The 27,327-nt window shown below is 41.9% G+C and overlaps 1 protein-coding gene across 1 annotated transcript in view; it reads left to right on the top strand.

The window, feature by feature from the left end:
- The window catches only part of NCKAP5 (NCK associated protein 5), a 366,387-nt gene that overhangs the window by 105,200 nt on the left and 233,860 nt on the right, over positions 1 to 27,327 (top strand). The window contains exon 3 of the mRNA XM_035556100.2: positions 14,486 to 14,559. Coding sequence (XP_035411993.1) covers positions 14,486 to 14,559 — 74 coding nt within the window. The remainder of the gene's footprint in view (positions 1 to 14,485; positions 14,560 to 27,327) is intronic.

Genomic DNA, 27,327 nt, shown 5'->3' with positions numbered 1-27,327 from the left:
TGATCTGTGCTTCTCCCTTCGGCAAGAGAAGTGGCGCAGGCCGGAGCATGGCCCCAGGCCACTCGGAGCTCTGAGGTGCGCTTGTGTGAGGGCTGCAGGGTCCAGCGTAACCTGGAGGCCTCCGTGAGCATCCTCAGGAGAGGTCACGACAAGAGAGCTCGTCGGGATGCCCTCATCAGGGCCTTTTCTACAGGAGTGCTGTTGTAGCCATGTCCCCGGGGCAAGAAAGAGGATTAAGGTCCGAGCCAGGTGGTATCTTTCAGGCCCTGTTCCTTCCCCACTACTGTCAAATGCTTCTGGACGAACGGTTTTGTTTTACAAGAAGCAGGGTTTTTAAGGGTACTTGGAAGTGAGGCAAGAGAAATGGCTCTGCTCAGCAGCAAAACTTCTGCGCGCTTCCCTCCAAGTCTCAGCCCATAAAGCACTATGAGGCATTTCCCTGCTGGGAAGGCACGCCGTGCTTTCACAGTGTGTCACCGCTTCCACATCCAAGTAGAGCCTGAGTTTGTGACAAAATCTCCTTTGAGTCCCGTCAGAGCAGGGGATAGTCCTGTCATGCAGAGAGGATGTCTGATACCCAGACAGAAACAGTTGGGAAGGAGAAGAAGAGGTAGGTTATTACTCAGCGCAAGGGCTTTTTCTTTGAGAGGGGAGTTTCTGAAATATGCACGATATGCATTTATATAGAAGTAATTTGAAAGCTTTACACTGAATAGCATGCATTTGTTCTTAAAGCTTTTGTGGATGATTTATGAAAACTGCTACTTCTATTACTCAGGCATATGAAAGGAAGCAAATTATCTTATTACATTATGTGGACAGTCAAAAGAAGAGTTAAATGGACCATATGAGTTTCTCTAAAAACATTAATTTTCTTGTGTTGTCTTTAATTCCTTGATAATGAAATGTTCACAATAGCCACTGGGTATTACTGTATGAAAGATAAATTAGATCGTTCCCATTAGATGTAAATCCTCTCCTAGACTTGTCATCAGGATATGATTACTGTAAATTTCTCTATACATGTGAAATGCCAGTCCCCGAAAACATTTCCTGTTGGAAAACAAGAGGTTTTCAGAGTCTTTTCATTTAAACACTGTCAAGTTGATGGCTATGGAAATTCTTTTTAAATGAATGATTAAGGACTGTATCTAAAGTTTGAAAATTGCTTTTCCTCCCCTGAATAAGTTTAATTCTGTGGTATCAATGAGACTTGCAGATGCTTAGCACTTTTCACAATGAAGCCATGCAAGATTATATGAGTATGGCTGAGCGGGTAAAATGGCTCAGTTTTGGCTGCCTTGATGTCTGCAACACCCTAAAACCATAGGTATGAGGTAGGCTTATCTTTAAGGCAGAGGTGAGAGCATTTCTGCAGACTTTTAGTGGGAGCTGGGCACCAGAGACCTGTCCCATTTCCAGCTGGAGGCTCTGCAACTGCGTAAGCCATGAGGCAGGGCAGAGCTTTTAAGACTTACCAACCTTTCCCATAATAATATGTATGAAATGCATGGTAGTGTAGATGAACAAGATTTGTGAAGGAACACGTACCTAGTTCTTTAGCACTGTCTGGACTTGAATCTCGCTTTTAAAGTTTTTTTCTTTTTTTTTTTTTCCTCCTGTGATTTAATATTTCTGATTTAGAGCATGCATGCAAACGTCTGGAGTCTTATGTAAGTTAATTCCATCATCAGCCCTTGCGACAATCATGCAGTAGTCTGTGAGTCATGCATGGAGCACATACTCAGTTGAGATACAACATTCCAACTCTCCTTTTTTATATAAATTATTGCCACTATTTTTGAGTACTTAAAAACATGAGATGCTTAACAACTGTGAGATCTTTTTTTTTTTTAAAGAAATGTATTTCAAACTCTTTTTGTCCAATTACTCTAAAAATCACCCATTAATTATAGAGAAGAAAAGCTGGTCACTTTGTGACTCTCTTGTCTGTCTTCATTTTGGACTGCCATGCCCTCAGTTAATTCCATCAAGGTTGGCATGATTCCAGCTGAAGTTGACCTATATCACCCTTAACCACAGGAAATGTGATGTCACCTTTGTGTGAAACTAATTCTTTTAGGTACAGGGTTAATATGTATTTTGTTTTAATTTATCCTTTGTGTCTTTGTGTCTGGGAACCAAGGCTTCTGCAGGAAATTATGTATGTCTCTTTCCCAAGAGAGAGACGTGGTATCTAAATATCACAAAGTCTGCAGTAGAGCAGAAGGTACACTAACATGACTCATCACTTGTTGCCATAGATTTTCCAGCCGATGATGAGAAAGATCTTTAAAATGTAATTCAGTTAAATGTTGTAAAGAACTTTTCCAGTAAACCACAGTTAATGACAAGAATTAGATTTGCAAAAATATAAAGGTTATGCTTCTGTCCTCACTGTTAATTCACATTAAGTTTGATGTGGATTGAAAGATTCATGTTTAAGAAACATGGAAAGCTAAGTATTTCTCTTGCTATTTCACACATTAAATTAAGGACATTTTTAAAGATACACTTTTGAATGCTAACTAGCAAGACAGGGTATAAAACAGAATGCCATCATGTAATCTGAATTTTCACTATATATCCTACAAAGAAGCCGACAATGAATATTTATTTAAACGAGTGTTTTCAAGCCTTTCATTTTACAGTTTATATTTGTTTTGGTCTTATTTGAATAAATATAATGTTTTGCAATAGCTGTAACTAATATCTCTAGGCACATAACATTTGAGACAGATCTGCAATTCAGTGCAGCAATACTCAATGGCAGAAAAATTATTAGTGTTACTGGGAGCTAAATTACCGCTTTGATTTCACCAATACCGCATTGTACCTGTGAATTCTAAAATACTGAACAAAATTAAAGGTTCACTTTAGTTTTTATGAAAAGGACATAGATTATCTTTAAATTGAGAGATGTCATTATATTTGTTTAGCATCTACTGTATATATGGCAACACTGAAGTTACAAGTGTTCAGAAGACAAAACATTAACAATGCATTAGACCACTTATAGAAGCACAAGATAATAATGATTATTAATACAATTGTTACATGCAAGAATTGAAGGGGGAGTTCTTTGCTTTGTCTGGAACACAAGTGAGGAGGAAAAACTACTAATTTCTGCTTTATGACAACCTTTATGTTATATTCTGTTACTCCTACACATTACATCTAGCAGTGTGCATCCCTGTTCTCTCCGGTACAGCATCTCCCTGCTCCACATCTGGCTCCAGGCAGTCTCCCAGGCTGCCCTCTCCATGCGTTGCAGCTGCTCTGTTTGTGAGCATGGGTCTGGCTCTCACCTTTCCATCAGAGCAACCTTTAATGCTTGCCTTAGGTGCACAGCTATCTCCTGGCTGTGCAAAGGACACAGAGACGTGCTGCATGGACGCTTGCAAAATGTCTCCATCACTGAGGCCAACTGAGGAGCTAAAGCGATGTGCCCATGTGAAAATCCATGTGTGTGCCTGAGCAGTCCTCAGTTATATCATTTTGCATCTCATCTAGTCCATGTAGGCTCTAATCTTGTCACGAGCCCCAGTTACGAAGGGAGGCTGCTGGAGATGTGCGGTGGCTGGGATCGGAGCTCGGCGTGGGACACAGGGCTGTAGAGCTCTCGGGGAAGGTTAGCTTCCTTACACACACCTCATTTAATTGTTACCTGCAAGAAAATACAGCGAGGGCTTCAATTCTGTCTATTTCCATTTGTGCATGTAAACGCAAAAACCGGAGCCAATCCTGTTACATTTACGAATGTTTTTGTTTTCTTGAATATCTCATGGAAATTAGTGGGGATTTCAGCTGGATAAACGGTGTGATTTGGGCCCCAGCTTACAACTGACACATGCCTTAGGCTCAGCGGTGCTCAATGCTCAGTCAACACCCACGCTGAACAGTGCAAAGCCAAGCCCAGCAATGACAGCGGGCAATGGATGTGCCCCAGGACGTACGTGAGCTCACGCAGCTCCCTGCAGCGAGGCTGCTGGCTCTGGTTGTAGTAAGAGTACAGACATGCAAAGGTCTGTTTGCGTGGTAGCTTTTGATTCATTCCTCTGTACACAGAGTGAAAAAGCAAAGCAGTAAGAGGTGTTCAGGAGCTTATTTATGTGCATGTTCTGTCATTTATCTGCGTGTCTGTGTCTGCATCATACAGGTTATGGATGGATGGGTGTCAGCCAGAGGCATGCTGCTGAACACAGCTGGCCAGGAGGAGGCAGTGCCAGAAGCAGCTTCTGAGGAAAGGGGCTTTGCTACCTTTCTAACTCCCAGATGAATTTTTCTTGACTATAATTATTTGCATGCAAGGCATTGCAAGCAGAGCCGTTGATACAAATATTTATTTCCAAAATGTGGAGCGTGGCAAAAGAGCATGGCAAAAGAGGGGCAGCAGGAAAAGGCATGGCCGCAGGAGAGACCTGTCTGGGAGGCAGGTCTCAGAATATTGCCCTCTCTCTGCTCATCTCCACTTTTTTTTTTCTTTTTTCCTTCCATACAATCCCTAACAGGTTGGTAATTGGGCTTTAGATAAACGCCAGGTCACCATGGTGCTCAGAGCAGGGGGTGGAGCTGGGTTTTGCCCTCGCTCTGTTTTGCCCAGTAATGCTTGGAAGCATTTTGGGATGATCAGATCGATACCCTTGTAACACTGTGTTGGACTGTTAAGTATTTTAATATATTTTACTATGGACTTTTAATAAGTGAATGATTGAACTCAGCGTAGCTGGGTTTCGTGTATAGTTGTTTTTAAGAAGAGATACAAACGTGAAGATGCACTTGATTTTTGAGTATGTACCTTGTTCCTTGTCAGAAGTTGCCAGAATATATGTGAAGACAGCAATAATGAAGCAGTGAGAGGAAATGGTAGAAAACTTAAGGTCCCGATGTATTTGCTAGGATAGATGATAGCGGTTATTCCAGATGAGTTAACACATCTGACACATGCAGAGAATGAAGAAGGTCTTTGTTTGTGACTACCGAGTGTCTGTAATAACATTAGAATGAGATTTCCCCACCTCTGCAATAGATCCCAGGAATGTTTTTCTCTCCTTGATATAACTCCCTGTCTTCAGTCAATGTGAGTCACACGTGAGTCCCATATGTCTACGTATGTCAGATGCCTGCAACCAGCACTTATGCTGTGTGTTCTGCTTGGTTTGTATTCCTAAAAAACATCAAGCGATTCAGAAATCATAATTACCTGGTAATGTCAGAAACTGATTAATTAAATGCTCCAGTGTTTACCCTGCATCGTTATGACTGCTAACATTTCTGGGCAATTTCTTACAGCATCAGTGTCTTTGCTGTGTGAAGTTTATTAATGTAAATTGGATTTGACATAAACAAGACTACAGCTAATTATTTCACGTACATATACACATTCTGAACTCATAAAATCTGCACATCTTCTTGCACTCAGGTTTTTTTACTCTGAATGTCTGTTTTTTAAGTTCCTACTGCCCTAAATAACACCGATGCCTTCTCATATGTGGAATTTCTGAGACACAAGCTTTTCTGTCACTCTGACACTTTCTTAACTTGCACACAGTCATTAATAACCTCGAACAACCGGGAACTGTCAGATATACCACTCCACTAAGCCTCGCTTCGTCTTCTGGCTTTGCATTTCTCTGTATAGAGAGGTTTCATGCTGTCTGGGGACAAGAGCTTCCCGTACTCGAGGAAATGGGGAGAGCAGCTTCCAAGCCTGCCCAGGAGATGTGGTCAGGGCACAGTGGTGCAACCTGCTCATCCCCATCTCTTCCTTCCCTGAAAAAAAGCCTGCTTTTCCCACCTCCCCCTAAAATCCTTGCCTGTTACAATGGCCATGTTGATTTGTTTTTTGAAGCTTTCCAAGCTTGAAGAGCTCTCAGCTCTTGGCGAGGGTGAGCACAGACCACAGGGCTGCCTTGTGCTCCTTCATCACCTGCCTCTGCTGCGTCTCATGCTCCCTGCCTGCTGGCCAGGATCAGGCCCTATGCAGTCCTCTTGAATGGCACTCACAGGGAGCTACACTCCAAAATAGATGGGTTTCACTGGAGATTGAGGGATTACCCCAAACACAAATCGAGGGCATCCACTTCTGTTTCGGAAGCACCCCTGGTGATGCTGTAGGGACACAAAGCTTTACAACCTTGGGTTTTGTTCCTGCAGTAGTGGTGTGTACCTCTGATGTATTGCTCACTGGAGCTGTTAACTGGTGTTAAAAGCTCTGTGACTTAGAGGGTGTCTAATAAATCCACATTTTTCTGGTATGATAGTATCCTTTCCTATTTCACAAAAATTATAGTAAATTCCAGTTAATGCTTTGTCTTTGCTTTGGCTGATTTATTTTCTTTCAAGGAAAGAAAAACAACCAAAAATAGTGTGGATTTGTCTGTTGGACAAAATGTCTGGTTTCTTATACAGCCAAGCAGAAGAATTAGCTCGATATTTAGTAGAAATGACAAAACTTCTCATCCCTATTATTTGCATATTTGCATAGAGCCTTTGGGGACAAAGGAACAATAAAATTTTTGGAGTAAAAGATCTTGGTAGAAAAAAAATCTATCAGGTTCTAGACACATTCTCTGTACTTACTCATTCCCATTCTCCTTTTTTCTGTTTTTAGTTATCCCTCCCTCTTGTATTTCATCCATCTTCTTGGTTTCTGACTTCACTTCCCACTATCTTATTTTATATCATATCTCATTTTGCAAAATATTCCATTCTGTCAAATAAGCACTTTTTTGTTAATGGATCCCAGTTTGAAATTGTCTGCCCAAGTGCCTATTTTCTGTAAAATATTATTTTCATCTATCTGTTTGATCTCAGGAATTTTTCCTACCACTCACCTACTTTATCTTGGGCTGTGTTTCACTGCCCTGAGAGAAGAAAGCTGTCATACTGCTTTATAAATTGGCATTTGCCCTTTAACACAGCTATTTCTAAAACCATTAACTGCTTTGAAAATGAGGGGCCAGAGGATTACGCTGACACGGGATGCAGCACAGTGGTGTTACCACTGCCAGAGATCTTCCAGGCCATGGGAAGCCCGGGCATCAGCTGGACCTTCTGTGTTATTTTTATCTTGATCTTAATGGCTTGGGTTGCAAGCACTGTGATGTCCGGGTGATGTTGCAATGATTTCTGTGGCCCCTGCTTAGCCATCTGGTTTTGGTGAGGGAAGTTTGGTGTTTTCTCAGGACACTGAGAACAGTCCTGTCCTTACAGAAGACAGCAGGTATGCCTTAGAAGGAAGGGGAGATACGTGCATCTCCTACAGGGGAGATGCAGCATTGTACTGCAATGAATTATGACAGGGTAGTGCTCACTTTTAACAAAAAGGGCTGAATTCAGCAAAGCCGTACTGATCCTGTCTGTCTGAAAACTGCTGTGCTATTTTTCTGTCTGAGTCTTTCATCAGGCTTCCCTTTGGAAAGCTGAAGCTATTTTTTGTCTTTCCAGCTTCACTCCTTAGTGTCACAGGAGCTGGGGTGCTGGGACTCTTCCCTTCATTCTTCTTGCCTTCACCCATCACACATCAATTTATTGTAGATCTGCTTTAATGCAATTAACCTCAGATAGGTCAACATTTGAGCTTTCTCTCTCTCAGTACCATTGCTATCCACCTACCTGTTAGGATTTATTGCCCCTGTCCAAGCCCACATATGTTGTATAAGTGACATGAGAAATCACTGTAAATCCACAAGGGTGAGCAAACCAAACCAGCCAGCATCTGGAAGTCTGGGTGGTGCTGGTGGTTCCTGCCAAATCCCTTGTTCACTTCCCAGCTGTGGTTTGCTAAGCTGGGGGAGAGCTCACTCAGAATACTGGTCCCAACATCTCTCCTGTATGTAATCGCTTGGGAGTTGCATGTAGAAAGCATCTTGTTGGAAAAGAGAAGGTTTTGTACAAAAATGTAAAAATTACAGCATTCCCAGGCCTCACTGATCAGCAGAGCACCCATGTTGTTGTTCCAGAGCTTGTGCTTCTTTGGGGACAAACTGGCAAAAACCCAAATGCAGTGAGGCTCTGTGAGTCTGGACATTGCTCCTGGGGGACGTCTCATCTCCGCATCCCTGCCTGCAGCAGGCACAGGGTGCAGGATCTGTCCATTAGCTAACAAGCTTGTGCTATTTCAAGCTTTATTAAACTCTGCTGTCCTCTGTGGTTGGTGACATTTAATAGGGTGCTGAGCGGAAACCAGGCAGCAGCAGGAGGAAAACCCAGCTGATTCTGATGAAAACAACTGGCTTCAGATGAGTCGGTAAATCAGTTTTAATCACTGCAGCTGAGATGTAATATGAACTGTTCACTAAGGCTTGAGTGATTTTAAACAATTAAGAAATTTGCTCAACACATTTATTAAAATAATCATTACTGTTTTTACCATAATGGTGTAATTCCACAGTACGTGCACAAGGGCTCTTGCCAGTCTTCTGCTCCATTGCAGACACTCTGAACGTACACGTTTTGTTCGGGCATTAATAAAACTGACAATGAAAATGACATGTTGAAATCAGGTAAGAAAATAATAAATTAGCAATAATGGCAGCTTAAAAAGATCTGATTTGCTTAAGCTGCACAGTTCAGCTTTTGTTGCTGTTGAGCACAGACAGTGAGCAGTCTGGCCAGGTGTGGTATTGAAGGAAGCGACAGAAAAATATCTAATGCAAAGAGGTTTTTATCTTTTTTAATATGTGATTTATTTTTAGTGCATAGCTGAGTAATGTTGTATAACAGACAGCTCACTCAAATCCTCAATTATAACGCTTTCAGACATGTGAAAAACATAGTCCAGACAAGAATATGTATATATATCCTCTCGGGCTGCTGGAAAAAAAGCCCATTTTCCATCAAAGGTTTATGCGGCAGGATGATAACAAAAATAAATATTTTACAAAATGTACAATATTCTCTGAAGGCACTCTCCCTAGATCTAAAGCCTTACCCCAGGGCACCCTTCCAAGATCCTTCAAAGATGAGTTGTGTCTCCACATTGGTGTAACAGCTCCCATCTCCCCCTCGCAGGTCAATCGCATCCACTCTGTGCTTTGCTAACACCAGTTCCTAATTGCAACAGTCTGCTTTGGGCTGCAGACAGCTTTGTTGTTGTTCAATTGCTAATAACCTTTCCCTGTGAAAACATGACTTCCCCTGTTGGGGCAGATGACCGGGGCTCCCCAGGGCAGCTCTGTGTCCCCAGGGCCGGATGGCTCCAGACGTTTGCTGCAACTTGTCTGTGCTTTTACCACCGTGCTCATTCCCTGTTTTTCTCAACCCCCTGGATGACAAACGCCTTCCCTTGAGAAGCCTGAAGCCACGCTGGTGTTTTCCTGTCTGGTTTCAGATGCAAATATCTGAGGAGGAACTGGGTGCTGTGGCATGAGGGCTTCAAGCTCGGTGTCCCAACCCCATCGGGAGCAGTGTTAGATGAACCAGAAGGAGAATGGGAGGTTTGGGGCTCTGCAGGGCTGCGTGTGACATTTACCTTCCAGCCCTGCAGGAGGATGAGTGCTGGCCAAAACTAACCAAATTTCCCCATTTTCTGCAACTCAGGCACCTCAGCTGTGTGCCCAGGGTGTATGCTGGGAGCTGCTTCAGAGCAGGAGAGCAGTGGCAGACGGGGCACACGTGTGGGTTTAGGGGTAAGCATTGAGGGGCCAGATCCAGACTTGGGTGCCCCAGTCCCACAGCAGCACTTCAGCCACCCACTGCCCAGCCAAAGCTTGTGGGCACACACTGAACTTTGAGTACAAGTGGTCCTATTGAATTAAGTATGTAATCAAGTGATTTGCTGGATCAGCGACTGTATCCTTAATCCTTTTCACATATTGCTAAGCTCATTAAACTCTCTTTGATACCAAGCTGTGCAAGTTCCTTACGAGAGGCAGAGAATATGTGTTATTTCCTTAACTTGAATTTGTAACCTTCCAGTGAGGGAACCTGGTGTTAGGAGCCTGAGGTTGCCCCCGGGTTTGCTCTGTAACAGTGGATGGGAAAATTCTCTGTGTGCTGCACAATTGTTGATACCCTGCCCAGCACAACAGCGTGCAGATGCCAGAACAAATACCCACAGAACCAACCCAAATACTGAGCGGTGCATCCCAGGCCTCTGTGGAGGCACTTCATTTCCTTTCTCTTCCCTTTTTTCCTGACTAGCAGACTTTCCTGACTTTTGTCCAGCTAACAAAGGAAAAAGAAAAAAGGCAACTAAGCATTACAAAGCTTGATATTTAGTCCTGTCAATAAGCCTACGTAGGTAGGCTCGTGCCTCAGCTCAGTGACAATTTTGGTAAAGTGATTCTCTGATTCTCTCTAAATTTTTCTAAATTAGATGAGCCGTTAAGTGACATTTGCATAGCAGCTCCTCCTGGATGCCAGAATCTATGCAGCTGCTAGAAAGATTTCCTGCCCTAGTTAAGCACGTTACAGAAGGTTCTTCCTTAAAACAGTGTAGTTATGTGCCATCACAGGAGGAGAGATGGAGTGGTGAAATCCTGGCTGGAAAGCAAACAACTTAGTTTTGCCACTGGGAAGAAAGGGGACAGGTTTCCCCCCTTTTTATTTGAAGGATATAAGAGAAATGACTTAAGGCCAGGCCTCCTGCTGGTCCTGCAGGCCGGGGGAGCCGCCAGAGGTGGGAGTGGGGCTCGGCGCGGGGCCTTGCTCTGCTCCAGTCTGCCAGGGATCACAGAATCACAGAATCATTAGGGTTGGAAAAGGCCTCCAAGATCATCTGGTCCGACCACCCCTCTACCACCACTGTCACCCTCTAAACCATGTCTCCAAGCACCACGTCCAACCTTTCCTTGAACACCCCCAGGGATGGTGACTCCACCACTTCCCTGGGCAACCCGTCCCAATGCCTGACCACTCTTTCTGAGAAGAAATGTCTCCTCATTTCCAACCTGAACCTCCCCTGGCACAACTTGAGGCCGTTCCCTCTAGTCCTGTCACTAGTTACCTGTGAGAAAAGGCCGACTGGTTCCGCGGCCTGCAGAATCACCGTGTGATACCATCAGATTCATAACAGGCCTGGGTGTGGACTCTGCAGCTTCAGATAGTTTCAGAAATGTTGTCTTGGCCTTCCATAGACCTGTCGCTTCCCAGGTGCTGAGCGCTCAGCCCTCCTACCCGGCAGTCTTTGTTAGGAACGTGTGCGCCTCTTGTGCAAACCTGGTGCCACTGTGCTCCCCAGGCCTTCTCTACCAGTTGATGGGACTGTTTTATCAGTATCTAGTAAAAGTACCTGTTTTGTCTCCTTCAGTGGTTCTTATCCCTGCTCCGTTATGGGATCTTGGTTTTGTTTTCATATGGAAGTGGTATTCTTCTTAATTACGTGTGGGTCTCTTGGATCCTCCTTTCAATAATGCAAACTCCTGAAGTCATGTACTTGCACCAGAAAATGACACTTTGTGTAATTTTGCATATTTGAGTCAGCCATGCTGCCCAAACCCTACACAGTGCAAGCATGCACACAACAGAGCAAGGAAGCTACAAAACACTTGTAATGCCCCTCGCGATGTGATCTGTTGGGAACTGAAACATGTTGGTACTTCACTAAACTGTATATACAGTATTTGTGAAAAAGTGTGAGTACTATTTTTTTTCCAGATTTTATATTTTCACTAAACATGCCAAGTTGTTTTAAATCACAAAGTTGCTCTAAATCTCAAAGCACTGTGTGCTTCATGTAGACAAAATGATAATACTGGCTTCTGGTCCAGAATTCACAGAATTTGGCTTATTGGGATAGCTGATAACAGAAAAGAACAGAGACCTGGCCTTGGGAACAGACCTTGCCTTAAGCAGATGGCTCGCTTTGGACACAGCTGGCACATTAAGGTGCTAGAGAGGTGCAGAAGAACGGAGGCACTTCCAATCGTGGTATTTATATCAAATCACGGCTGATTTTTTTACACTTTTGCAGACAGCGTACATACTTCTGAGCTGCAGGTCTTCAAAGAGAAATAAAATAATATTCTGATTTGCCACAGGAAAAACCTGACATTAAGGCAGGAATCATACAGTATAAACACATGGCTTTCTTTTTCCCCATTGTCTTCATTTTCTTGTCCATATTTTTCAGAAAATTGCTTCAGAATGAGTTTTTTATATTATCATGATAGAATTATGCAGAAGAAAACTGCTGATCCTATCCTTGCCTGTGGGGCAAAGTGCACTGATGAATAAATCAGGAATATTGTTTAATATTACATTAAAAATATAAAGGTATTAATAATAATTTACAACAGGTTCAATGTGGTAAAAAATAATAAGCAAAAAAAAAAAAAGACAGCCTGTTTTAAAGAACTTGGTTCTGCAACTAACCATCATTATACATACGTATGGCACAATTTTTCTAAACTACGATGTGTGTGTGTTACAGAATGACTTTACTTGTTTTGGCTTAGAAGAAGCTTGCTGCCTAGTTTATGTGGTGTACTCCGAGTGAAATGCAGCTCACCTGATTAACAGGGAGAGCCGCAGCCCATGCTCGAGCCAGTGTCTGGTCTAAACAGCACTGGTATAAAAGCTGTATTATGAAGTTCATGGCATTTCTCAGTACTTACATTTTGAGTGTTTTCTGAAAGTAACGTTACAAAATATGTCTACCTACAGCGGTTAGGTTAAAATTTAAGCTTGGGGCAAGCACAGAGTTTAATGCGAAGTTTCACAATATGTGGAGGTTTTCAAGCAAGGCTGCCTTGTAACAGACGGCAGCAGATGCATTGCACAGCTTCCCAGAAGCAAGGTCCTGCTCTCACTTTCTTCAGAGAACTCTTGCCCATGCCAGGTAGCACTGTTGTGTACTGTGGTACCTTCAGGGAGGATCTCTCTCAGCCAGACTAGCCTGTGAGCAGAAACACAGTGTGTGATGCCCTACCCATGGATCCCCCACTGCTGGGAGCACCCACTGGCACCCAAAGGTGCAGCCCTAGTGCAAGCACAGCTCCTGTGAGGGATGGCACAAGCCCCTCACTACCTTAGCCTGGCTATCTTCTGCCTCGGGGCAGAGCTGTACCGCTCAGCAATGATGGGCACCCATTGGCGGGCGTGCTTGCATTTATGCACAGGAAAATATTTGCCATTGATTGTATGTATCTTACGTATTTTTCTACTTTATACAGAGTATTAAAAGTTTAATAAGATTTCAAGAAATATTGTATGACTGCCTTGTACTATTACCCAATCACTTAGAACAGTTTCAGTCCCGAGAAATGAAAATGTACATTTCTATATAAATTATGATCATTAGAATCAGCTAACATTTATCTCCAGCCTGAGAAGACATGATGATGTACTGTCCCTGCGGTAGCTGTCTCATATTCCTGATTATAAAGATAAACGGCTAAGAAGAACCAGCTGCTTTGCAACGAAAAAACATATTTGTACACAGAATAAATAATAGTACTAGCGAAACAACCCCTAATACAAACAGGAACCCCACAAAGTGGTTTTGTGATAAGTCCAAAGCTATAAAATCGGAGCTATAAAACTGGACCTTTTGTCTCCAGAAACTGTAGATGGATTCTTTCCCGGATGGCACTCCAGTACTTGTTATTTTCTGAAGTATGAGGTTGGAAACATATATTTTTTGTGAGCTATTTCAAGAGAGTTACGTTATTACTGATAGGTTTTCAGAATAATAGTAATGTTGCTGTGTTGTTACCAATGTCATATGAATATATCATATTATATCACATGTTATTCTGTGGGCTCATTCTGAAATATGTTATATATATATAGCACTCAAGTTGCCTTCCTTCTGGAAATTAAGTGGTGTATTTCTATTACTGAAATATTTCTCTGATGATCATCTCTTTGCATTGAGTTTAAAGAATAGGCTTCAATTTTAAAAAATACAAATTGTTCATCTGATCATGATTATTTATCAGAAGTTTGGTCTAGACACAAATACAGTATCTTTCATATAGCTGATATTGCAAGTTATAGCATCTGCAAAAGTTGAACTGGAAAATGATATAGGAGTTGAATTATAGCTCCATTTTCAAATAGGGTACATAGTATAATATTTTTTATACCAGGCACAAAATAAATATTTGAGTCAAATATTCAGTTCACTTGGATATATACCTGAAGTAAACAAAATGTACACTAAAATAATGACAGCACCAGAACACTGATGAAAAGTTATTTTTCAGTCCAAATCCGAGGTATATAATTCTGGGCTTAGAATATGGATATGTATTTATATGTACTCTAATTTATTTGAGCTGCTTGCATATCCTCACTGACTTTCATCTTCCCCTCAGATAATCGCTGAGGAGTGTGTTGGGCTACTACCTTACTCATTTGGAATGAATAGAAATTTGATTTTAATCTAGATTTTTCATCACTGGGACTTGTGTGTACGTGGGATAACCCTGGGTGTAAAATGAAGGTGGACTCCACAAACTATGACTGTGTCTTTCACTCAAACATTTACAAATGCTTTGAACATTGAAGAAATAACTTTTGATCCTTTTTCTTTTAGGAATATATGGACTCAAACAAATACATAGAGCATCTAGTGACTCAGCTGGAGGAACAACGCTGGAATTTATGGAGGCAAGTACAATAGACATACATCTTTATTTATGTTGTTCTGTTGGAAGAAATACTCCACTCCATAGTTCTTGATTTCAAATAAATGGTTGGGTATTGAGTTTCTGCACTTGTAATGTTTTGCGGACTGTCTCTTTACCGAGTCTTACCTAAATGAAATAACTCAGTAAGGCATCACACACCAGTTGAACTTTGATACTCAGGGCAGTTAAATACATGCACAGTTTTCCCGTTCTATTTTCGAAGCAGTGGATGCTAACTCTATTTCAGATTCTTTTAATTGGACTGAATTTAATAAATGCTGTGATATTCTTGAGTATAAGCGTTTTGGCACAAAACCCAGCATAACAGCATTTTAGATAGTATAACAAAATTTGAGAGTTTCAAAACTGAAATAAACAAGGTTTTAAAATTTTGCAGTACTTTCGATAGTCCAGAATTTTCTCTTTCTTCTACGTTCATATTGCTCAGTGCAGGTTGCCCAGATTTAACTCCAGTTTAAGCAAAGCAGCAATTTCCATATGCTAATGTAAAACTAGTGGTCATTTCTACTCTGCCATACAGCAACTGTGATAACTGCACCAGCACTTCTGAAGATCTCAAAATTTGTGTTCCTCTGGTACGATGGCTATAGGACCTTGCAAATCTCTGGGCATTCGTCCAATCTAGTAAATGTCATTTACTCATAGGGGTAGGTCATCCGCTCTCTTGCAAAAAGGTGCTTGCCTCATTGCAGACACAGTTTCCTCTTTACAACAACCATTTTATTACATAATTTACTTCAGTAGTTTTGCTGCTGTTTTACTGTTGATGTCTTCATTGGGTAGGACAAACAGTTGTGCATTGTTTGCATCTTCACAAAATTTATCAAGTGTCATTTCTAACTGTGACACGTTGGCACAAATACTGAAGATTCTTTAGGTATTTCTGCAGTACTGTTCTCCTGCTGTATTTCAGGGCTGTTCTGATGTAAAATGATAAAGATAGCTGAGAAACTACCTAATCTTCAGAAGCCTCAGAAGTCTCATGCTCTTAATGAGTTAATTATCTCTTGATTACTTTTAAATTAATTCTTGCAGAATTTTATTTTATAGAGAGTTGTTATCAAGCTGATATAAAGAGATCTGTATGACAGCACTTTGCAGTATTTCCTTGTACTTATATTTACTTAAGTATGCAGTATCTCATTATTAACTGCTCAGTATCTCATATTTTTATAGTTAATAGCTAGATTCATATCTGGAATAACTTTTAATACAGAGGAAATGGAATAATACCAGTGATGAAACTAATTCAACATTCTCAATCCATATATTTTTAAATGCAATATTTGATTTAACTTTTTTTTTTTCCTAAAGGCATAGAAGAGATGACAATATATTAATACATATTCAACTGTAAATTAATCTTTATAGATTAATTTAATCTTTGTAGACTAAAACCTGATTCTCCTTAGTTCTGATCAAGGGAAGACGTAATGATCTGTCTGATTTTTCAGTTGAATGCCTATCATGCACAGAAAAAGTAGCTTTGCACATGACAGTACTAGTTAGCATGCATCTCACAAACTTCCTGTCCTGGAGGATATAAAAGTAGTGTTACAGCATTTACAGCGCATGGCATTTGGGATTTCAAAACTCTGAAAGTTTGTGTGTAATTCCTGCTTTTTTTTTTTTTTTTTTTTAAAAAAAGTAATTGGTACCAAAACCATAAATTTACCTTGAAGATCACAGCATCTGGGAAATTGTGTGAAGGTAGTAACAATGTATGCGGAAGACAATGTAGTGGTTAAATATAAATGAAAAGTAAAAAAATTAAGAGATGAATAAGTCTAAAGTGTCGGAGAGCAACATTATTTTATTAAGAACAGACATTTAGATGTGGTATGAAAAATCAGTGGTTTTGGAAAACTCAAGACTAATTTTTGTTTTTGATATTAATTTATATTTAATATTATTTTTATGGTGTATTGTCACAAAAGGTAAAGACTTAAAATGAGCCCTAGAAGGTAAACCCTTCTGGTTTGCCAGTCGTCTCTGAACACTTCATTTCTCTCTTTTAAATCTGTAATATGTTTCATGTGAAGATTATGCTAATAGCTCACAAGACACAAGGGCAGGACTAGACTGTCTATAGGCAGACAGATGTCCTAATAAATCAGCATGGACCTCTTCTCAGACTTCATTATGCTCTTGATTTGTGACTACCACAGTTTTAACCTGGTGGGTCACTGGGCGCTGAACCTGACACTGACCGATAACCCCTACTTTACTCTAGGCAAGCTAATAAAAAGGGCAGACACAAATCCTCAGCGCTTAGCTCCTTCAGTGTTGCTTACAGCCGGACAGATTTATAGCAGCTGGGCTAAGACTGAGGAGACTAAAGCCGATGTCATGGTGCGCATATCAATTTTACATTTCCTTTACATTTCCACATGTACAATGGGACCCTAAAAGACATGTGGGGGCAAAAATTTCTTTTCATTTTAGAGGACTACTGTTTATACATGGCTTAAGCATCTGCTGTCGAACATTTATTGCTGTAATTGCAGTCCCCGGAGAACTGGCTGTGGTTAGGTCACGTTTTATAGCTTTGTACTAAAGTAGGCCTTTAGCCCAGCTTCGGAGTTCCTGTTCTTAAAGACCTTTGCAATGAGCAGAGGTACCCCACTAGCACATGGACACGTGGGCTTTCTTAACATGTCTTTTCTGGCACTGAGGATCTTCCAATAATTATTTTCACCTGAAGCATGATGAATATGGCAGCATGCTCGAGTGGTCAGCGGTTCCCCCCGTTTCTCTAGCTTGTTTGAATAAAATAAACTTATTTGATGTGAGACAAATTCAGCTCCCATTGCTGACATTTATCAGTGGAGTTACATGAATAACGTGTATCAGTGTACCAGCTTGAGCCAGAGCACTGCTTTACTTTAGATTTCTCTGCCCTATCGTGTCTGGAAATAACTTTAAATAGGACAGAAAGGGGTCATGGGCGAGGGATGCTCCTGCAGTGGCATTTCTCACATACTCATTTAATTCTCTTTCTAATCTGGCTGACCTGTATTACTATGTAGCATCCTTTATGGCAGAATCACATGAAGAAACAATGTGAAAGGCAGAAATTTGCTCCTCCAGTCTTTGCTAATTGACCTTGACAATAGATCATAATTTTTTATTCTTGACACTTAGGTCAATGACAGCAATTACTAGTTCCCTTAACAGAAGGAAGAATTTCAGCACAGGATGCTCGTTGAAATATGCAATGGTCAGGTCCTGTTCTTAAGGACTTTCACGGGAATTTTATTATTAGTGCTCCTGGAACCGGGACCAAACCTTCAGTCTGTCTTGGTGAACGTGTTAGGATATACTGCATATAAAGCATGTCTGCTTTTCAGACTTGACAATCATAAAAAAAACCGTGGAGCAACAACACCTTATTACCTTGTAAAAGTAAGGAAAAACACAGAGGGGGAGCACCACAAAATTTGCGAGGACCAGATGGCATCTCACTGACTTCATGTTTTAAAAACAGAGTTTACTAAATAGATTTGCTCTACTTTCATCTCCAGCATTAGCATGCTTCTATGCTCCTGGGTTTAATGCCTGTACACTAAAGAGGTGCCAAGCATTAAACAGGTTGCTTTTGCTGTAATCACAAACTTCCATTGGGAGACCATAATTGCTAACAAGCAAAATAGCTCTGCAAGAATTCTTAATGGTAAGCACAGATTAAAATAACAACTGTGATTAGCTTTAAACTGCTTGACTAGAAAAGGACTAATCTTGGGGGAATAAGTTGCATGGCAAACAAATGAAAACCCAATGTATGATATTACAGTAATGAAGGCTATGAAAAAACCCAAATGCTACCCCAGCTACGTAAGGTCATGCTCTGCACAAATATCTTTTTCTTGTCAGGGGCTTAGTAACTTGGTCTGAGTGGAACTAAGGTCAAAGCAGCCAGATCTTGGGGCTGCAACCCCAGTTTAACCCTTTCTGGAAGCTTCTTAATAACAAAAGTCGCCTCTGGTCTATGATGCTAACCTGAGTTACATACTGTATGCAGGATCTTGCCAAAATGCTGTTGTAGCCCATGACCAGCTGGGATTGGTTTGGATTGGTTTGGTTTGTAGGAGCAGGAGGTTTCCTTCCCCTTTGCTTCTTGTTATTCAGTCCCCCTGCCTTATCCCACCATCTAGCCAGTGGATAAAGCCAGGAAAAGGTGTTTTGTGCTATAACCCATTAGCACCTGCCTATCATCTTTTTGTCGGCGTTTTGGGTGGTTGTTGGTGAGTTTTGATTTTGTTACAACCCTAGAACACTGGAGAATTTAGCATAATGTTAAATTTGTGAAGCTCCCTCAAACGCTGATGTATTTCTTTCAGGAAATCCTTTGAGTTAGGAGGTGAGGCTGGCAGGGGCAGAGCACAATTTATTTTGGCACTTTGAAGTCATCACAGTTACTCAGATGTTTCCAACTAAAATTACAATATCATGTATTTGTCTCTCTGAAGCTGGGGCTTCTGATTTGTGCCTTCAATGTTTAAAAATAAAACAAAACAAATCACACAATATATGGCTAGGAAATACATAAGGCTACATTTCTACCAAAGATTGGTGTTTGAATATGCGCATTAGGAGACTACCAGTTAATAATATATCTGATTTTTGGCCAAATGTGCTTTTCTTTAGACGAGTGTAAATTTGGATGGTTCAGTGAGCAGTGCATGTGTAGCTACCAGGTCACAGAAAGCACTGCCATTGTATGAGCAGTGAATGAAAAAGACTCTCTTCCTTTGAATCCCTGCTACAGTGCCTGTGTCACCCCATGGCTGTTAAAGATACTTTTCCATGACTGAGCTGGATGAGAGTAACGTAAATAACTGGGACATAGAAAAGCAGCCATTTTACTGTGATTGCCATTTAGCCATATAAATCATATTTTAATAGGATCGCAGAAAAGTAAGAGGTAGTAGGTTAAAGATCACAAGTGAACCTTACAAAGTGCATCAGTCCCCTCTAAATACTAACCTCCTAACAAAGGGAAAAGGTTGGCTGGAAGCTAGAGCACTTGTTGCAAGTTGCAGGGAAAACTGCGCGTTTAAGGGAGCATAATTTAGCTCCGTGTTCAGATCAAGACTGATCACTGCCTTTTGAACAAATAACAAGTCAAATAGATAGATGCCTTACTAAAGCTTACACCTGTTCAAAAGATTTTATCAGGTGCACCAATCAGTCAAATAACACAATTGTCCACAACTGACTAAAGTTAATAGTCACTTTATGTGCAATCTGCCTGATCAGTAAGTAAATCTACTCTGACAGCAAGTCATTGTAACACTAACTGGGCCTGCTTTTGTGGAGTATTTACTAAGTTGGCTTAAAATAAGGACGAATTGATGTGCTGTGCTATATGAGAAACAGGACCTGGGATGGTTTTGGTATAATAAATTCATGAAAAGTATTAATTCTGAAGAATGCATCTCAGCCCGTTTTCTTTAATCGGAGAAAACTGCCATTGGCACTGCCCATCAGTGCCGCGGGAGTCGGGGGTGAAGCATCAAGCCTCAGTTCCTGAAGTCATTACAGAAAGGGTCTGGAACCATCCGAATATAAAATCATCACGGTGCGAGCAAATATCTCCATACCTATGATAAACTACCCAAATTGTAAGACTGCAGACAAAAGATGGAAAAATGTTCTTTAAAAAGTAACTCGGTTTATGAAATGAAATAAATTAACCAGAGTTAAAATGTTAATAACATTCTGTAATTAATTAGGGACTGGGCTATTTTTGCACAGATGTATGCTTGTCTTAATAGCAAGACTGCCTGAACCAGGAATTGATTTGTTTCTTTTAAATTAAAAAAATAGAAGGCCTTGAGCAAAATATATTCTTTAGATATATTTGGTAGAATAAGGATCACAAATGTTCCCTACCAAGTTGAAAGGAAAAAAGAAAAAAAAATCCTCCAGCAGGGAAGTATAAAGAAGGTCTATTTGACATATGGATGTTTGTTAAAAGCAAAATGCATGAACGGCCCAGAGTAAATTAGATCCTCATTTGTATGCTGGGAAATGAAATGTATAATCTTGGCACGGCTCTCTGTTTGTTTTACTTTTCTATAAAAATGAACTCTTTTGTGTATGCAGATACACATATTACCTTGGTGGCTCTGTAGGTCAGGAAGAAACGGGATGCTTGGGGCTGCTGTTGTCTGACCATGCCCAGCACCCTGCTCCAGCACAGGCACGCGGCCGTGCTCCAGTCTGAAACTGCCACCCTGCTCTGTGCTATGAATCCAAGTAACAGATCAAAACACCCGACTACAAGAAATGAATAGCAATTAGCTGTTTATCTCCAGTTTATCTCGGCCATGTTTAAAAATCACACAGTTCCACATGTAAAATTATGTGTGGTCTGCTTTTATTATTTCGTACCGAATATAGTCTTCTGATCCCACTGGTGGCTAGACACAGCCACGCTTACCGTGTTGAATCATATTTAATTCCTCAGATAATTCCAGTGATTTCACTGGAATTATTCATAGAGCAAGGGATAATTCGTACGTGTGACAGTGACATTGCCCTGAAGTCTTCTCGGTGACCCAACAGCAGCAGCATCTGTACACTGTGGTGCTGTTTCCTATTTGGTAGAGGAAAACCCATAGATTTACATCAAGGTAACAAAATGACAATTTGTGCTGTTATAAAACCAGGATTTGAAAAGATATTTTAGGAAGGAGTGGCGTGCAGACACAGGCTGTGATAGGGGAACCTTGTCGAGAGGGTCTTCCAGGGGGTTTTGGAGAGGTGGTTGAGGGGTGGGTGGGCTTGAGCACAGAGAAATGGGCAATTTATGAATCCGTAATTTTTAAAGGAATGCCGCGTCACTGATGTATTTCACTAATGAAGTATTTGGATAGCAGCGCTGACGGCAGCGTTAGCCGAGGCCCGGGAGGAACTGCACATGAAGTCATGCGAGTCACGTTAGCAGCTTTCCCCGTAAATCAGTCCCACTTGTGGAAGTAAAGTTAAATAATCACGTTTAGCATTTCTGCTTCATTCTGTAACGCTCTACCGTTTTTATTTCTTCTAAATTACATTAAAGCAAGGCTTTAAGACCCCACGTAAGAACAAGGCCTCATTGTTCCAGTCCCTACACAAAGTGAGAAATGATTTTCATCCCCTCAGCCCCAAGGATGAAACCAGAAGTAACATAATTCCCTTCTTACAGAGGAAAGTAAAGTTGTGAATATACTAAGTGATGGAGCTTATAGAAGAGATCTGTGTCTAAGCCAGGAGCTGAGCCGAGTTGTTCAGTGTTCCAGTTTGGTGCATGAATAATAAGATTGTATTTCCCATGTCACGGTACCGCGCGTCAGCCTGCCGCTGCTATCCGGGGAACGAAGTTCCTGCAGCACTGCCTGAATCTTTAAAAGGTTTTGCTGCTTAAAGCAGGCTCGATGACAACCTTATCCTGCGCTCTGCAACCGGAGAGCATTTTCCTGTGTGTGCAGCTCACAGCGTGGTGAGGTGTGGAAGAGGAGCCCCGTCTGAGGAAGCGTCCCCTCCAGCTCTTGTCCGCGGCGCCGCTCCACAGTGCAGAAGTCCATTGCAAATGATCTTTGTCAGGAGGTGGGCATTCACGAGGGCAGAAGGAGAGAAGAGTCCTACCCTTTTCTCTTAAGACAGTTCATTTTAACGTACACTGATGTTGCTGTGCTGGTGCAAAGGATTTTTACTGCAGACAAAACCATGGATCCGACTGGGGCTCTTAAAGGACAAATACCAGTTCAGCTGAACACAGGACACCTGGGCAACACAAATATCCCTGTGACATTGTCTCCTCCTGTTACCTAGCAGGTGAAGCGAGCTCTGACCTTCTGACTGCTACCTTCCTGCTGTCCCCCCAAGATTCAGCACCCCTCCAGGCTTTGCAAGCACTGCACAGCTCCAGATCCACTGGAGGGTGTTATCGCGGAAGTGAAATTTAGATCACGTCACTACTTTCTGAAAGTCTCCTTTAATTCTGCAGGATTTGGCTGCCCTCCTGTTCGCACACATTGCACGGGACCCAGAGTGCACTTCTGTGAATGCTGCCCGCCTTCTTATATTAACAAATTAATTTTTTATTGCTTTATTTGTTAATAAGAGGGCATCACTATGACAGTAGCAGCCCATGTTCTGGGATACGGCCCATTTGCACTTTTTTTTTTCTTTAATCAGGAATAAATTCCAACATATTCTGCTGTAGGGAAAATATCATGCATTACAGCATAAGCCTGTATAAACATTATTGTAATGGGTTCCACTAGGGACAAGGTTTCAAGTATAAGGCAGTATTCATTAGATATTAAAGACCTGAGCATATTTTTTCTTATTTAAATCAGCACGGCTCAGAATTTGCAAACTCTTGCTTATGTAGACATTCCCCAGAGATTTTGGAAAATGAATAAAATCTTGCAAAATACAGTCCTCATGGTTTCATTACCACCTGATTAGCTAAGCTGAGTCTAGAAAGTGTAACGTAAATATGCAAAAAACAGAAACCCCAGATTAATTTCCAGCACAGCTTAGTAGTCAGGAGATACCAGCTTTGGCAGGATATGTGCTGCAGTTTATGTAGCACCTCTGAGGACGGCAGAAGAATGAATGACCCTGTCTGCTTCCCCGTGCTGCCCGGCAAGGCTCATGCCCAGTCCCGGAGGAGGCTCGATGCTAGTTTGATGCTACTCTCAAATTCTTCCCAGTTCAGGCACGTTCATGATAAAGCCATAATAAAACAAACACTGTTTTTCATTCACTTCAGTGGAAGCAGATTCTCAGTCCTCCACCAGGCAATTTGGGAGCCTTTTAAGCCCTTTTGAACAGTAAGCACGTACAGCGTGGTTCCTGTTAGGCCGCCTGTATTTTTATGATCTTCCTCTCTTCCTGGTTGAGGAAGAGAGATCAAATGCAAAGGAAGGACCTACCTTCCTGCAAAGCCCTGAGAGAGAGATCGATCCAGAAACGCAGATCAAAGCTGTAAGCACTCTGAATCTGTCTGCTCCTTTTCTCTAATAACGCTGGTATAAACGCTTGCAGAACCAGCTAAGTGCTGCTCTGCTGCCAGCGCTAGCGCCAGCAGGATTTCCTTGCACTTCTCTGCTGCAGCGTGGAAACATGCAAATAGCAGCACTCGCGCCTTTCTTCAGACGTTTCAAAATATACACAGGATTCCCACGTAGAGTCTGAATTCTGAATTGCCATTGACTTTGACAGAAAACTCACGTGGCATCTGACTGAGGCTGAACCCAACAGCCCGCAGCAGGAGCTGACAGCCAAGGAAGCCAACCCAAGGCAGCAGCGGGACCACAACTCTTCCCGTAGCCCTTCTTACCACCTTGCAAACCTGCTTCTTACGGACTGGAGTGCTCGGGAGCTTCTCTGTGCAGTGATGCTTTATTTCAGCACGGGGAGCTCAGTGAGTGCCAGCTATCTGTTGTTGCAGAGCTCAGGGTGAAGCGGCTTCACCTGGCAGGCTTCCCAGATCTGCAGGCAATCATCTCTGTAGCTGAACTGAAGCCCCCAAAAGTGCAGAGCTGCCTCAGGTCTCACAGCACGGTGTTTGGCGGTGGGCTGAAAGAGCAACTGCGGCGGCAAGTGATGCCAGCCATGCGATTTCTGCCCTACTCGTGTTTTATAGTTTTGGGACAGCGTGCATTAAGTGCCGGTAACCTTCGGGTATAACGCCTGAAAATCTAGTAGTACAGCGCTTGCGTATAGTGTCAGTCCAATGTAAATCATTATCCAGTACAGGGAAGTGAGTTAGTAACTGTGCCTTTCTGAAGGCTTTTTTTCCCCAGATTTCCAAATAGCAATTTTCTCCCTGAAGCACAGACCCCTCTTGAAGATGACGCGGTCATTTTGGTATCCCTGATGCCAGTGCACACAGATTACTTCCAGCCTGTCAACGTGTCTCCTCTTTCCCAAGTACCTCCCGTTTGGAAGAGCTGCAGAAAGCAGCAGCAGTAGGCAGAGGTAAATCACCTCCACGTTTTTGTTATCCCAGTTAAGAAACAGAAGCCAGTCAAAGGAACTGTCTGTCCTGTCTTTCACAGTTGCTAGGTATCTCTGAGAAAACGATAAAATTCCTACACTGGGCAATTTCAGAATATGCCAGCTGCTAGGTTCTATATTTAAACTATGGCTACCATTAGTGTATCTACTTCATTTCAGTGTTCTGAAATATGAGCCTTGTATTTCTAGTATCACTCCAAAGCAACAGTAAGCAAAGTCATGAATTTGGTTTGAGGACCAGTGTATTGTCTTAAAAATGCTAGATAAAACTGCACAAACCTGGGGTCAAGGAATAATTAACGATTTGGGTCATGTACGTACTTACTGGTGTGTATGAATCCGAGATACAATTAATCTTAAAGAGACACAAAGAACAGTATCTCAGCTGTCAGGACCAGAAGCTCGATATGCATAAAAATAATTTAAAAATGTAATTACAGTTTTAAGTTGTAGATGAATACTGGTTCTTTTTAATTCTAAAACACTTCTAGTTATAGAATAGGAGACCGACTCCATTGTTCTTGATTTCAGTGGATGTAAGCTCACGCCTGAAAATAATTAAGGAACTGGCAATATTATTATTTTTTTTTTAATTCTCGTAGTCCCAGCTTATCTAGCATACTTGGTAAGATCACTCAATGACCTAACACCTGCAGATTTCACTAGGTATTTGAGGTAATCAGAATTGTGGAAAGATAGACGTGTTTTTTAAGTAAATGTTTTCTATTCAGTAATTTACAGCTGACTGAGAGATTTGTTGACTGGACTAGAACTGTATTTTAAAATCTGCTGCATCAGACTTAGGAAAGGCTCATCATTATGCCAGTGATTTTCCTGCACGTTGAATATTGGCTCCAGTTTGAGTTCCCCGCCTTGGAAAAGGTGCAAAAGAACTGGAAAGGTTCAGAGGAGGGCAGAGAAGGGCATGTAGAAGCACGAGATGATGGCTCTCATTTATGGAACTACCCAGACTTCTCAGTCTGAAGAAGCAGGAATTTAGGCAGGGGAGCAACAGATCTGAGAACGTGAGCTGCCTGGAGAGGAGCAGATTGTCTGCTGCTTCTTTCCATACACGGAATACACGGTATCAGATGAAACTAACAGGTGGCATGCCAAAAAACAAATGAAAGGAAGAGATTTTTCATGCAGTAAGTAATCAGGCTTCAGAGCCTCTGCAGCAGGATATTGCGGTCTTTAAAGGTGTGCATGGGTTCAGCTGGAGACCGGACAAAATCATGGCACACAGTGAGAGGTACTGAAGGCAGAGAGGGCAAGCTTGGCTCTGGAAGTCCCCGAGCTCCCAGATGGTGGGGTAGCAGAAAAGCATTTTGTCCTTCTCTGGACATTCAGTTTTTGCCATTGTCATAGAAATGATGCTGAGCTACACAGACGCTTCAGTCGGATCCGGTGCTGCTGCTCCGATGCTACCCAAGCCTCAGAAACATTCAGCACTTGCAGTTTGAATCACTAATTATAAAGGAATCTGAACAGGTGATTTAGATTGATTGTGCAAGCAACAGGCATTACAATGTGATTACATTTTATTGGAATGTTGTTATTTCTACTTAAATAGAACATTAACATATTTTAAACTCAGTAATTAAAACCTAGCTCTTAGGAGAGTTGCTCAAGGTGTTTCCCTGCACAACAAAGCAATTAAACACATCAATTGACATTACTCCAGTAGTGTGTGACTGCTGCAGGATCCTGGTTTAAGCCACGAGAATGAATGAGAAATCAGAATCCATTTGGAGAACCCCAAATTGACTGGATTTAAGGACTTTTTAGCTACCATTCTGCCTAGCTCCCTTCTCATGTTTCTTTGCAACTTACTTTTGTAGAGTTTTGTAGTATTTCGAACAGGAGTCATGACTAAATCATCTACTCTGATTCTCAGTGGAGTACAGGCTTTATACTTTACCCAGTTATACTGAATGAAACCCAATGACTTTGGTTAGCCCAGGACTCGCCATTGGCCCTCAGAAAACAGCAGCTGCATCTCGCCAGGAGAGACCGAGGTGCCAGCATAGGCTGCTGTCCTGGAGAAGACATTTTCGCTTCGACAGATTCAAGCAATGCTTGAGGTTCCCATTCACACTGAAGAAAGGGATTCCCAACGTGGAAGAAAATCTGCATTAACAACGCTGGCTGTTGGTCTATCTAAGACACAACAGCCAGGCTGCACCACTACAGGAAAAGGTTCCTTCTGCAAAACACACTACCTTTACAGCCAGTAAAATCCGAATATTATCTCTGATGGCACATTTAATTTCAATGATGCAGTCATTCTGGAAAGCCCATTGCTCCTCTGCTTGGCCGCCTCCAAATTCAAAACCTAGGAAAACTAAAGTCATTTTTACGACCTTATGTCTCCAGGACTTTTTATATCTGATTCCCAGATGCAGCCCTGGCCCTTACTGTCCCTGGGTCTCAGTGTAACGGGGTGATCTACTCAGCACCCCGAGCGCCCTGCGCTTGTGTTACTACAGAGTGCCTCAGGTTCTCACTTCCCGAAGCCTCTACCTTGCACTTTCGCTAATTAATCCCGAAATTCACTAATTAACCCGAAATCCTGCCCGAGCTCTGTCCGTCTCCACACTTAGGCTCCCCTTAGCGTGCCGCGCCCAGGCTCCCACCCCAAACCAGCACCCCCACACCGACTCGGCGCACTTCTGCCCCGCAGCCCTTCCCCTTCAGGCCGCTTCTCGCG

The sequence above is a fragment of the Cygnus atratus genome, chromosome 6 (genome assembly GCF_013377495.2).
Source record: "Cygnus atratus isolate AKBS03 ecotype Queensland, Australia chromosome 6, CAtr_DNAZoo_HiC_assembly, whole genome shotgun sequence".
Classification (NCBI taxonomy): domain Eukaryota; kingdom Metazoa; phylum Chordata; class Aves; order Anseriformes; family Anatidae; genus Cygnus; species Cygnus atratus.
Note: the sequence above shows the minus strand (reverse complement) of the source record. Positions and strands in the feature narration are given on the sequence as shown.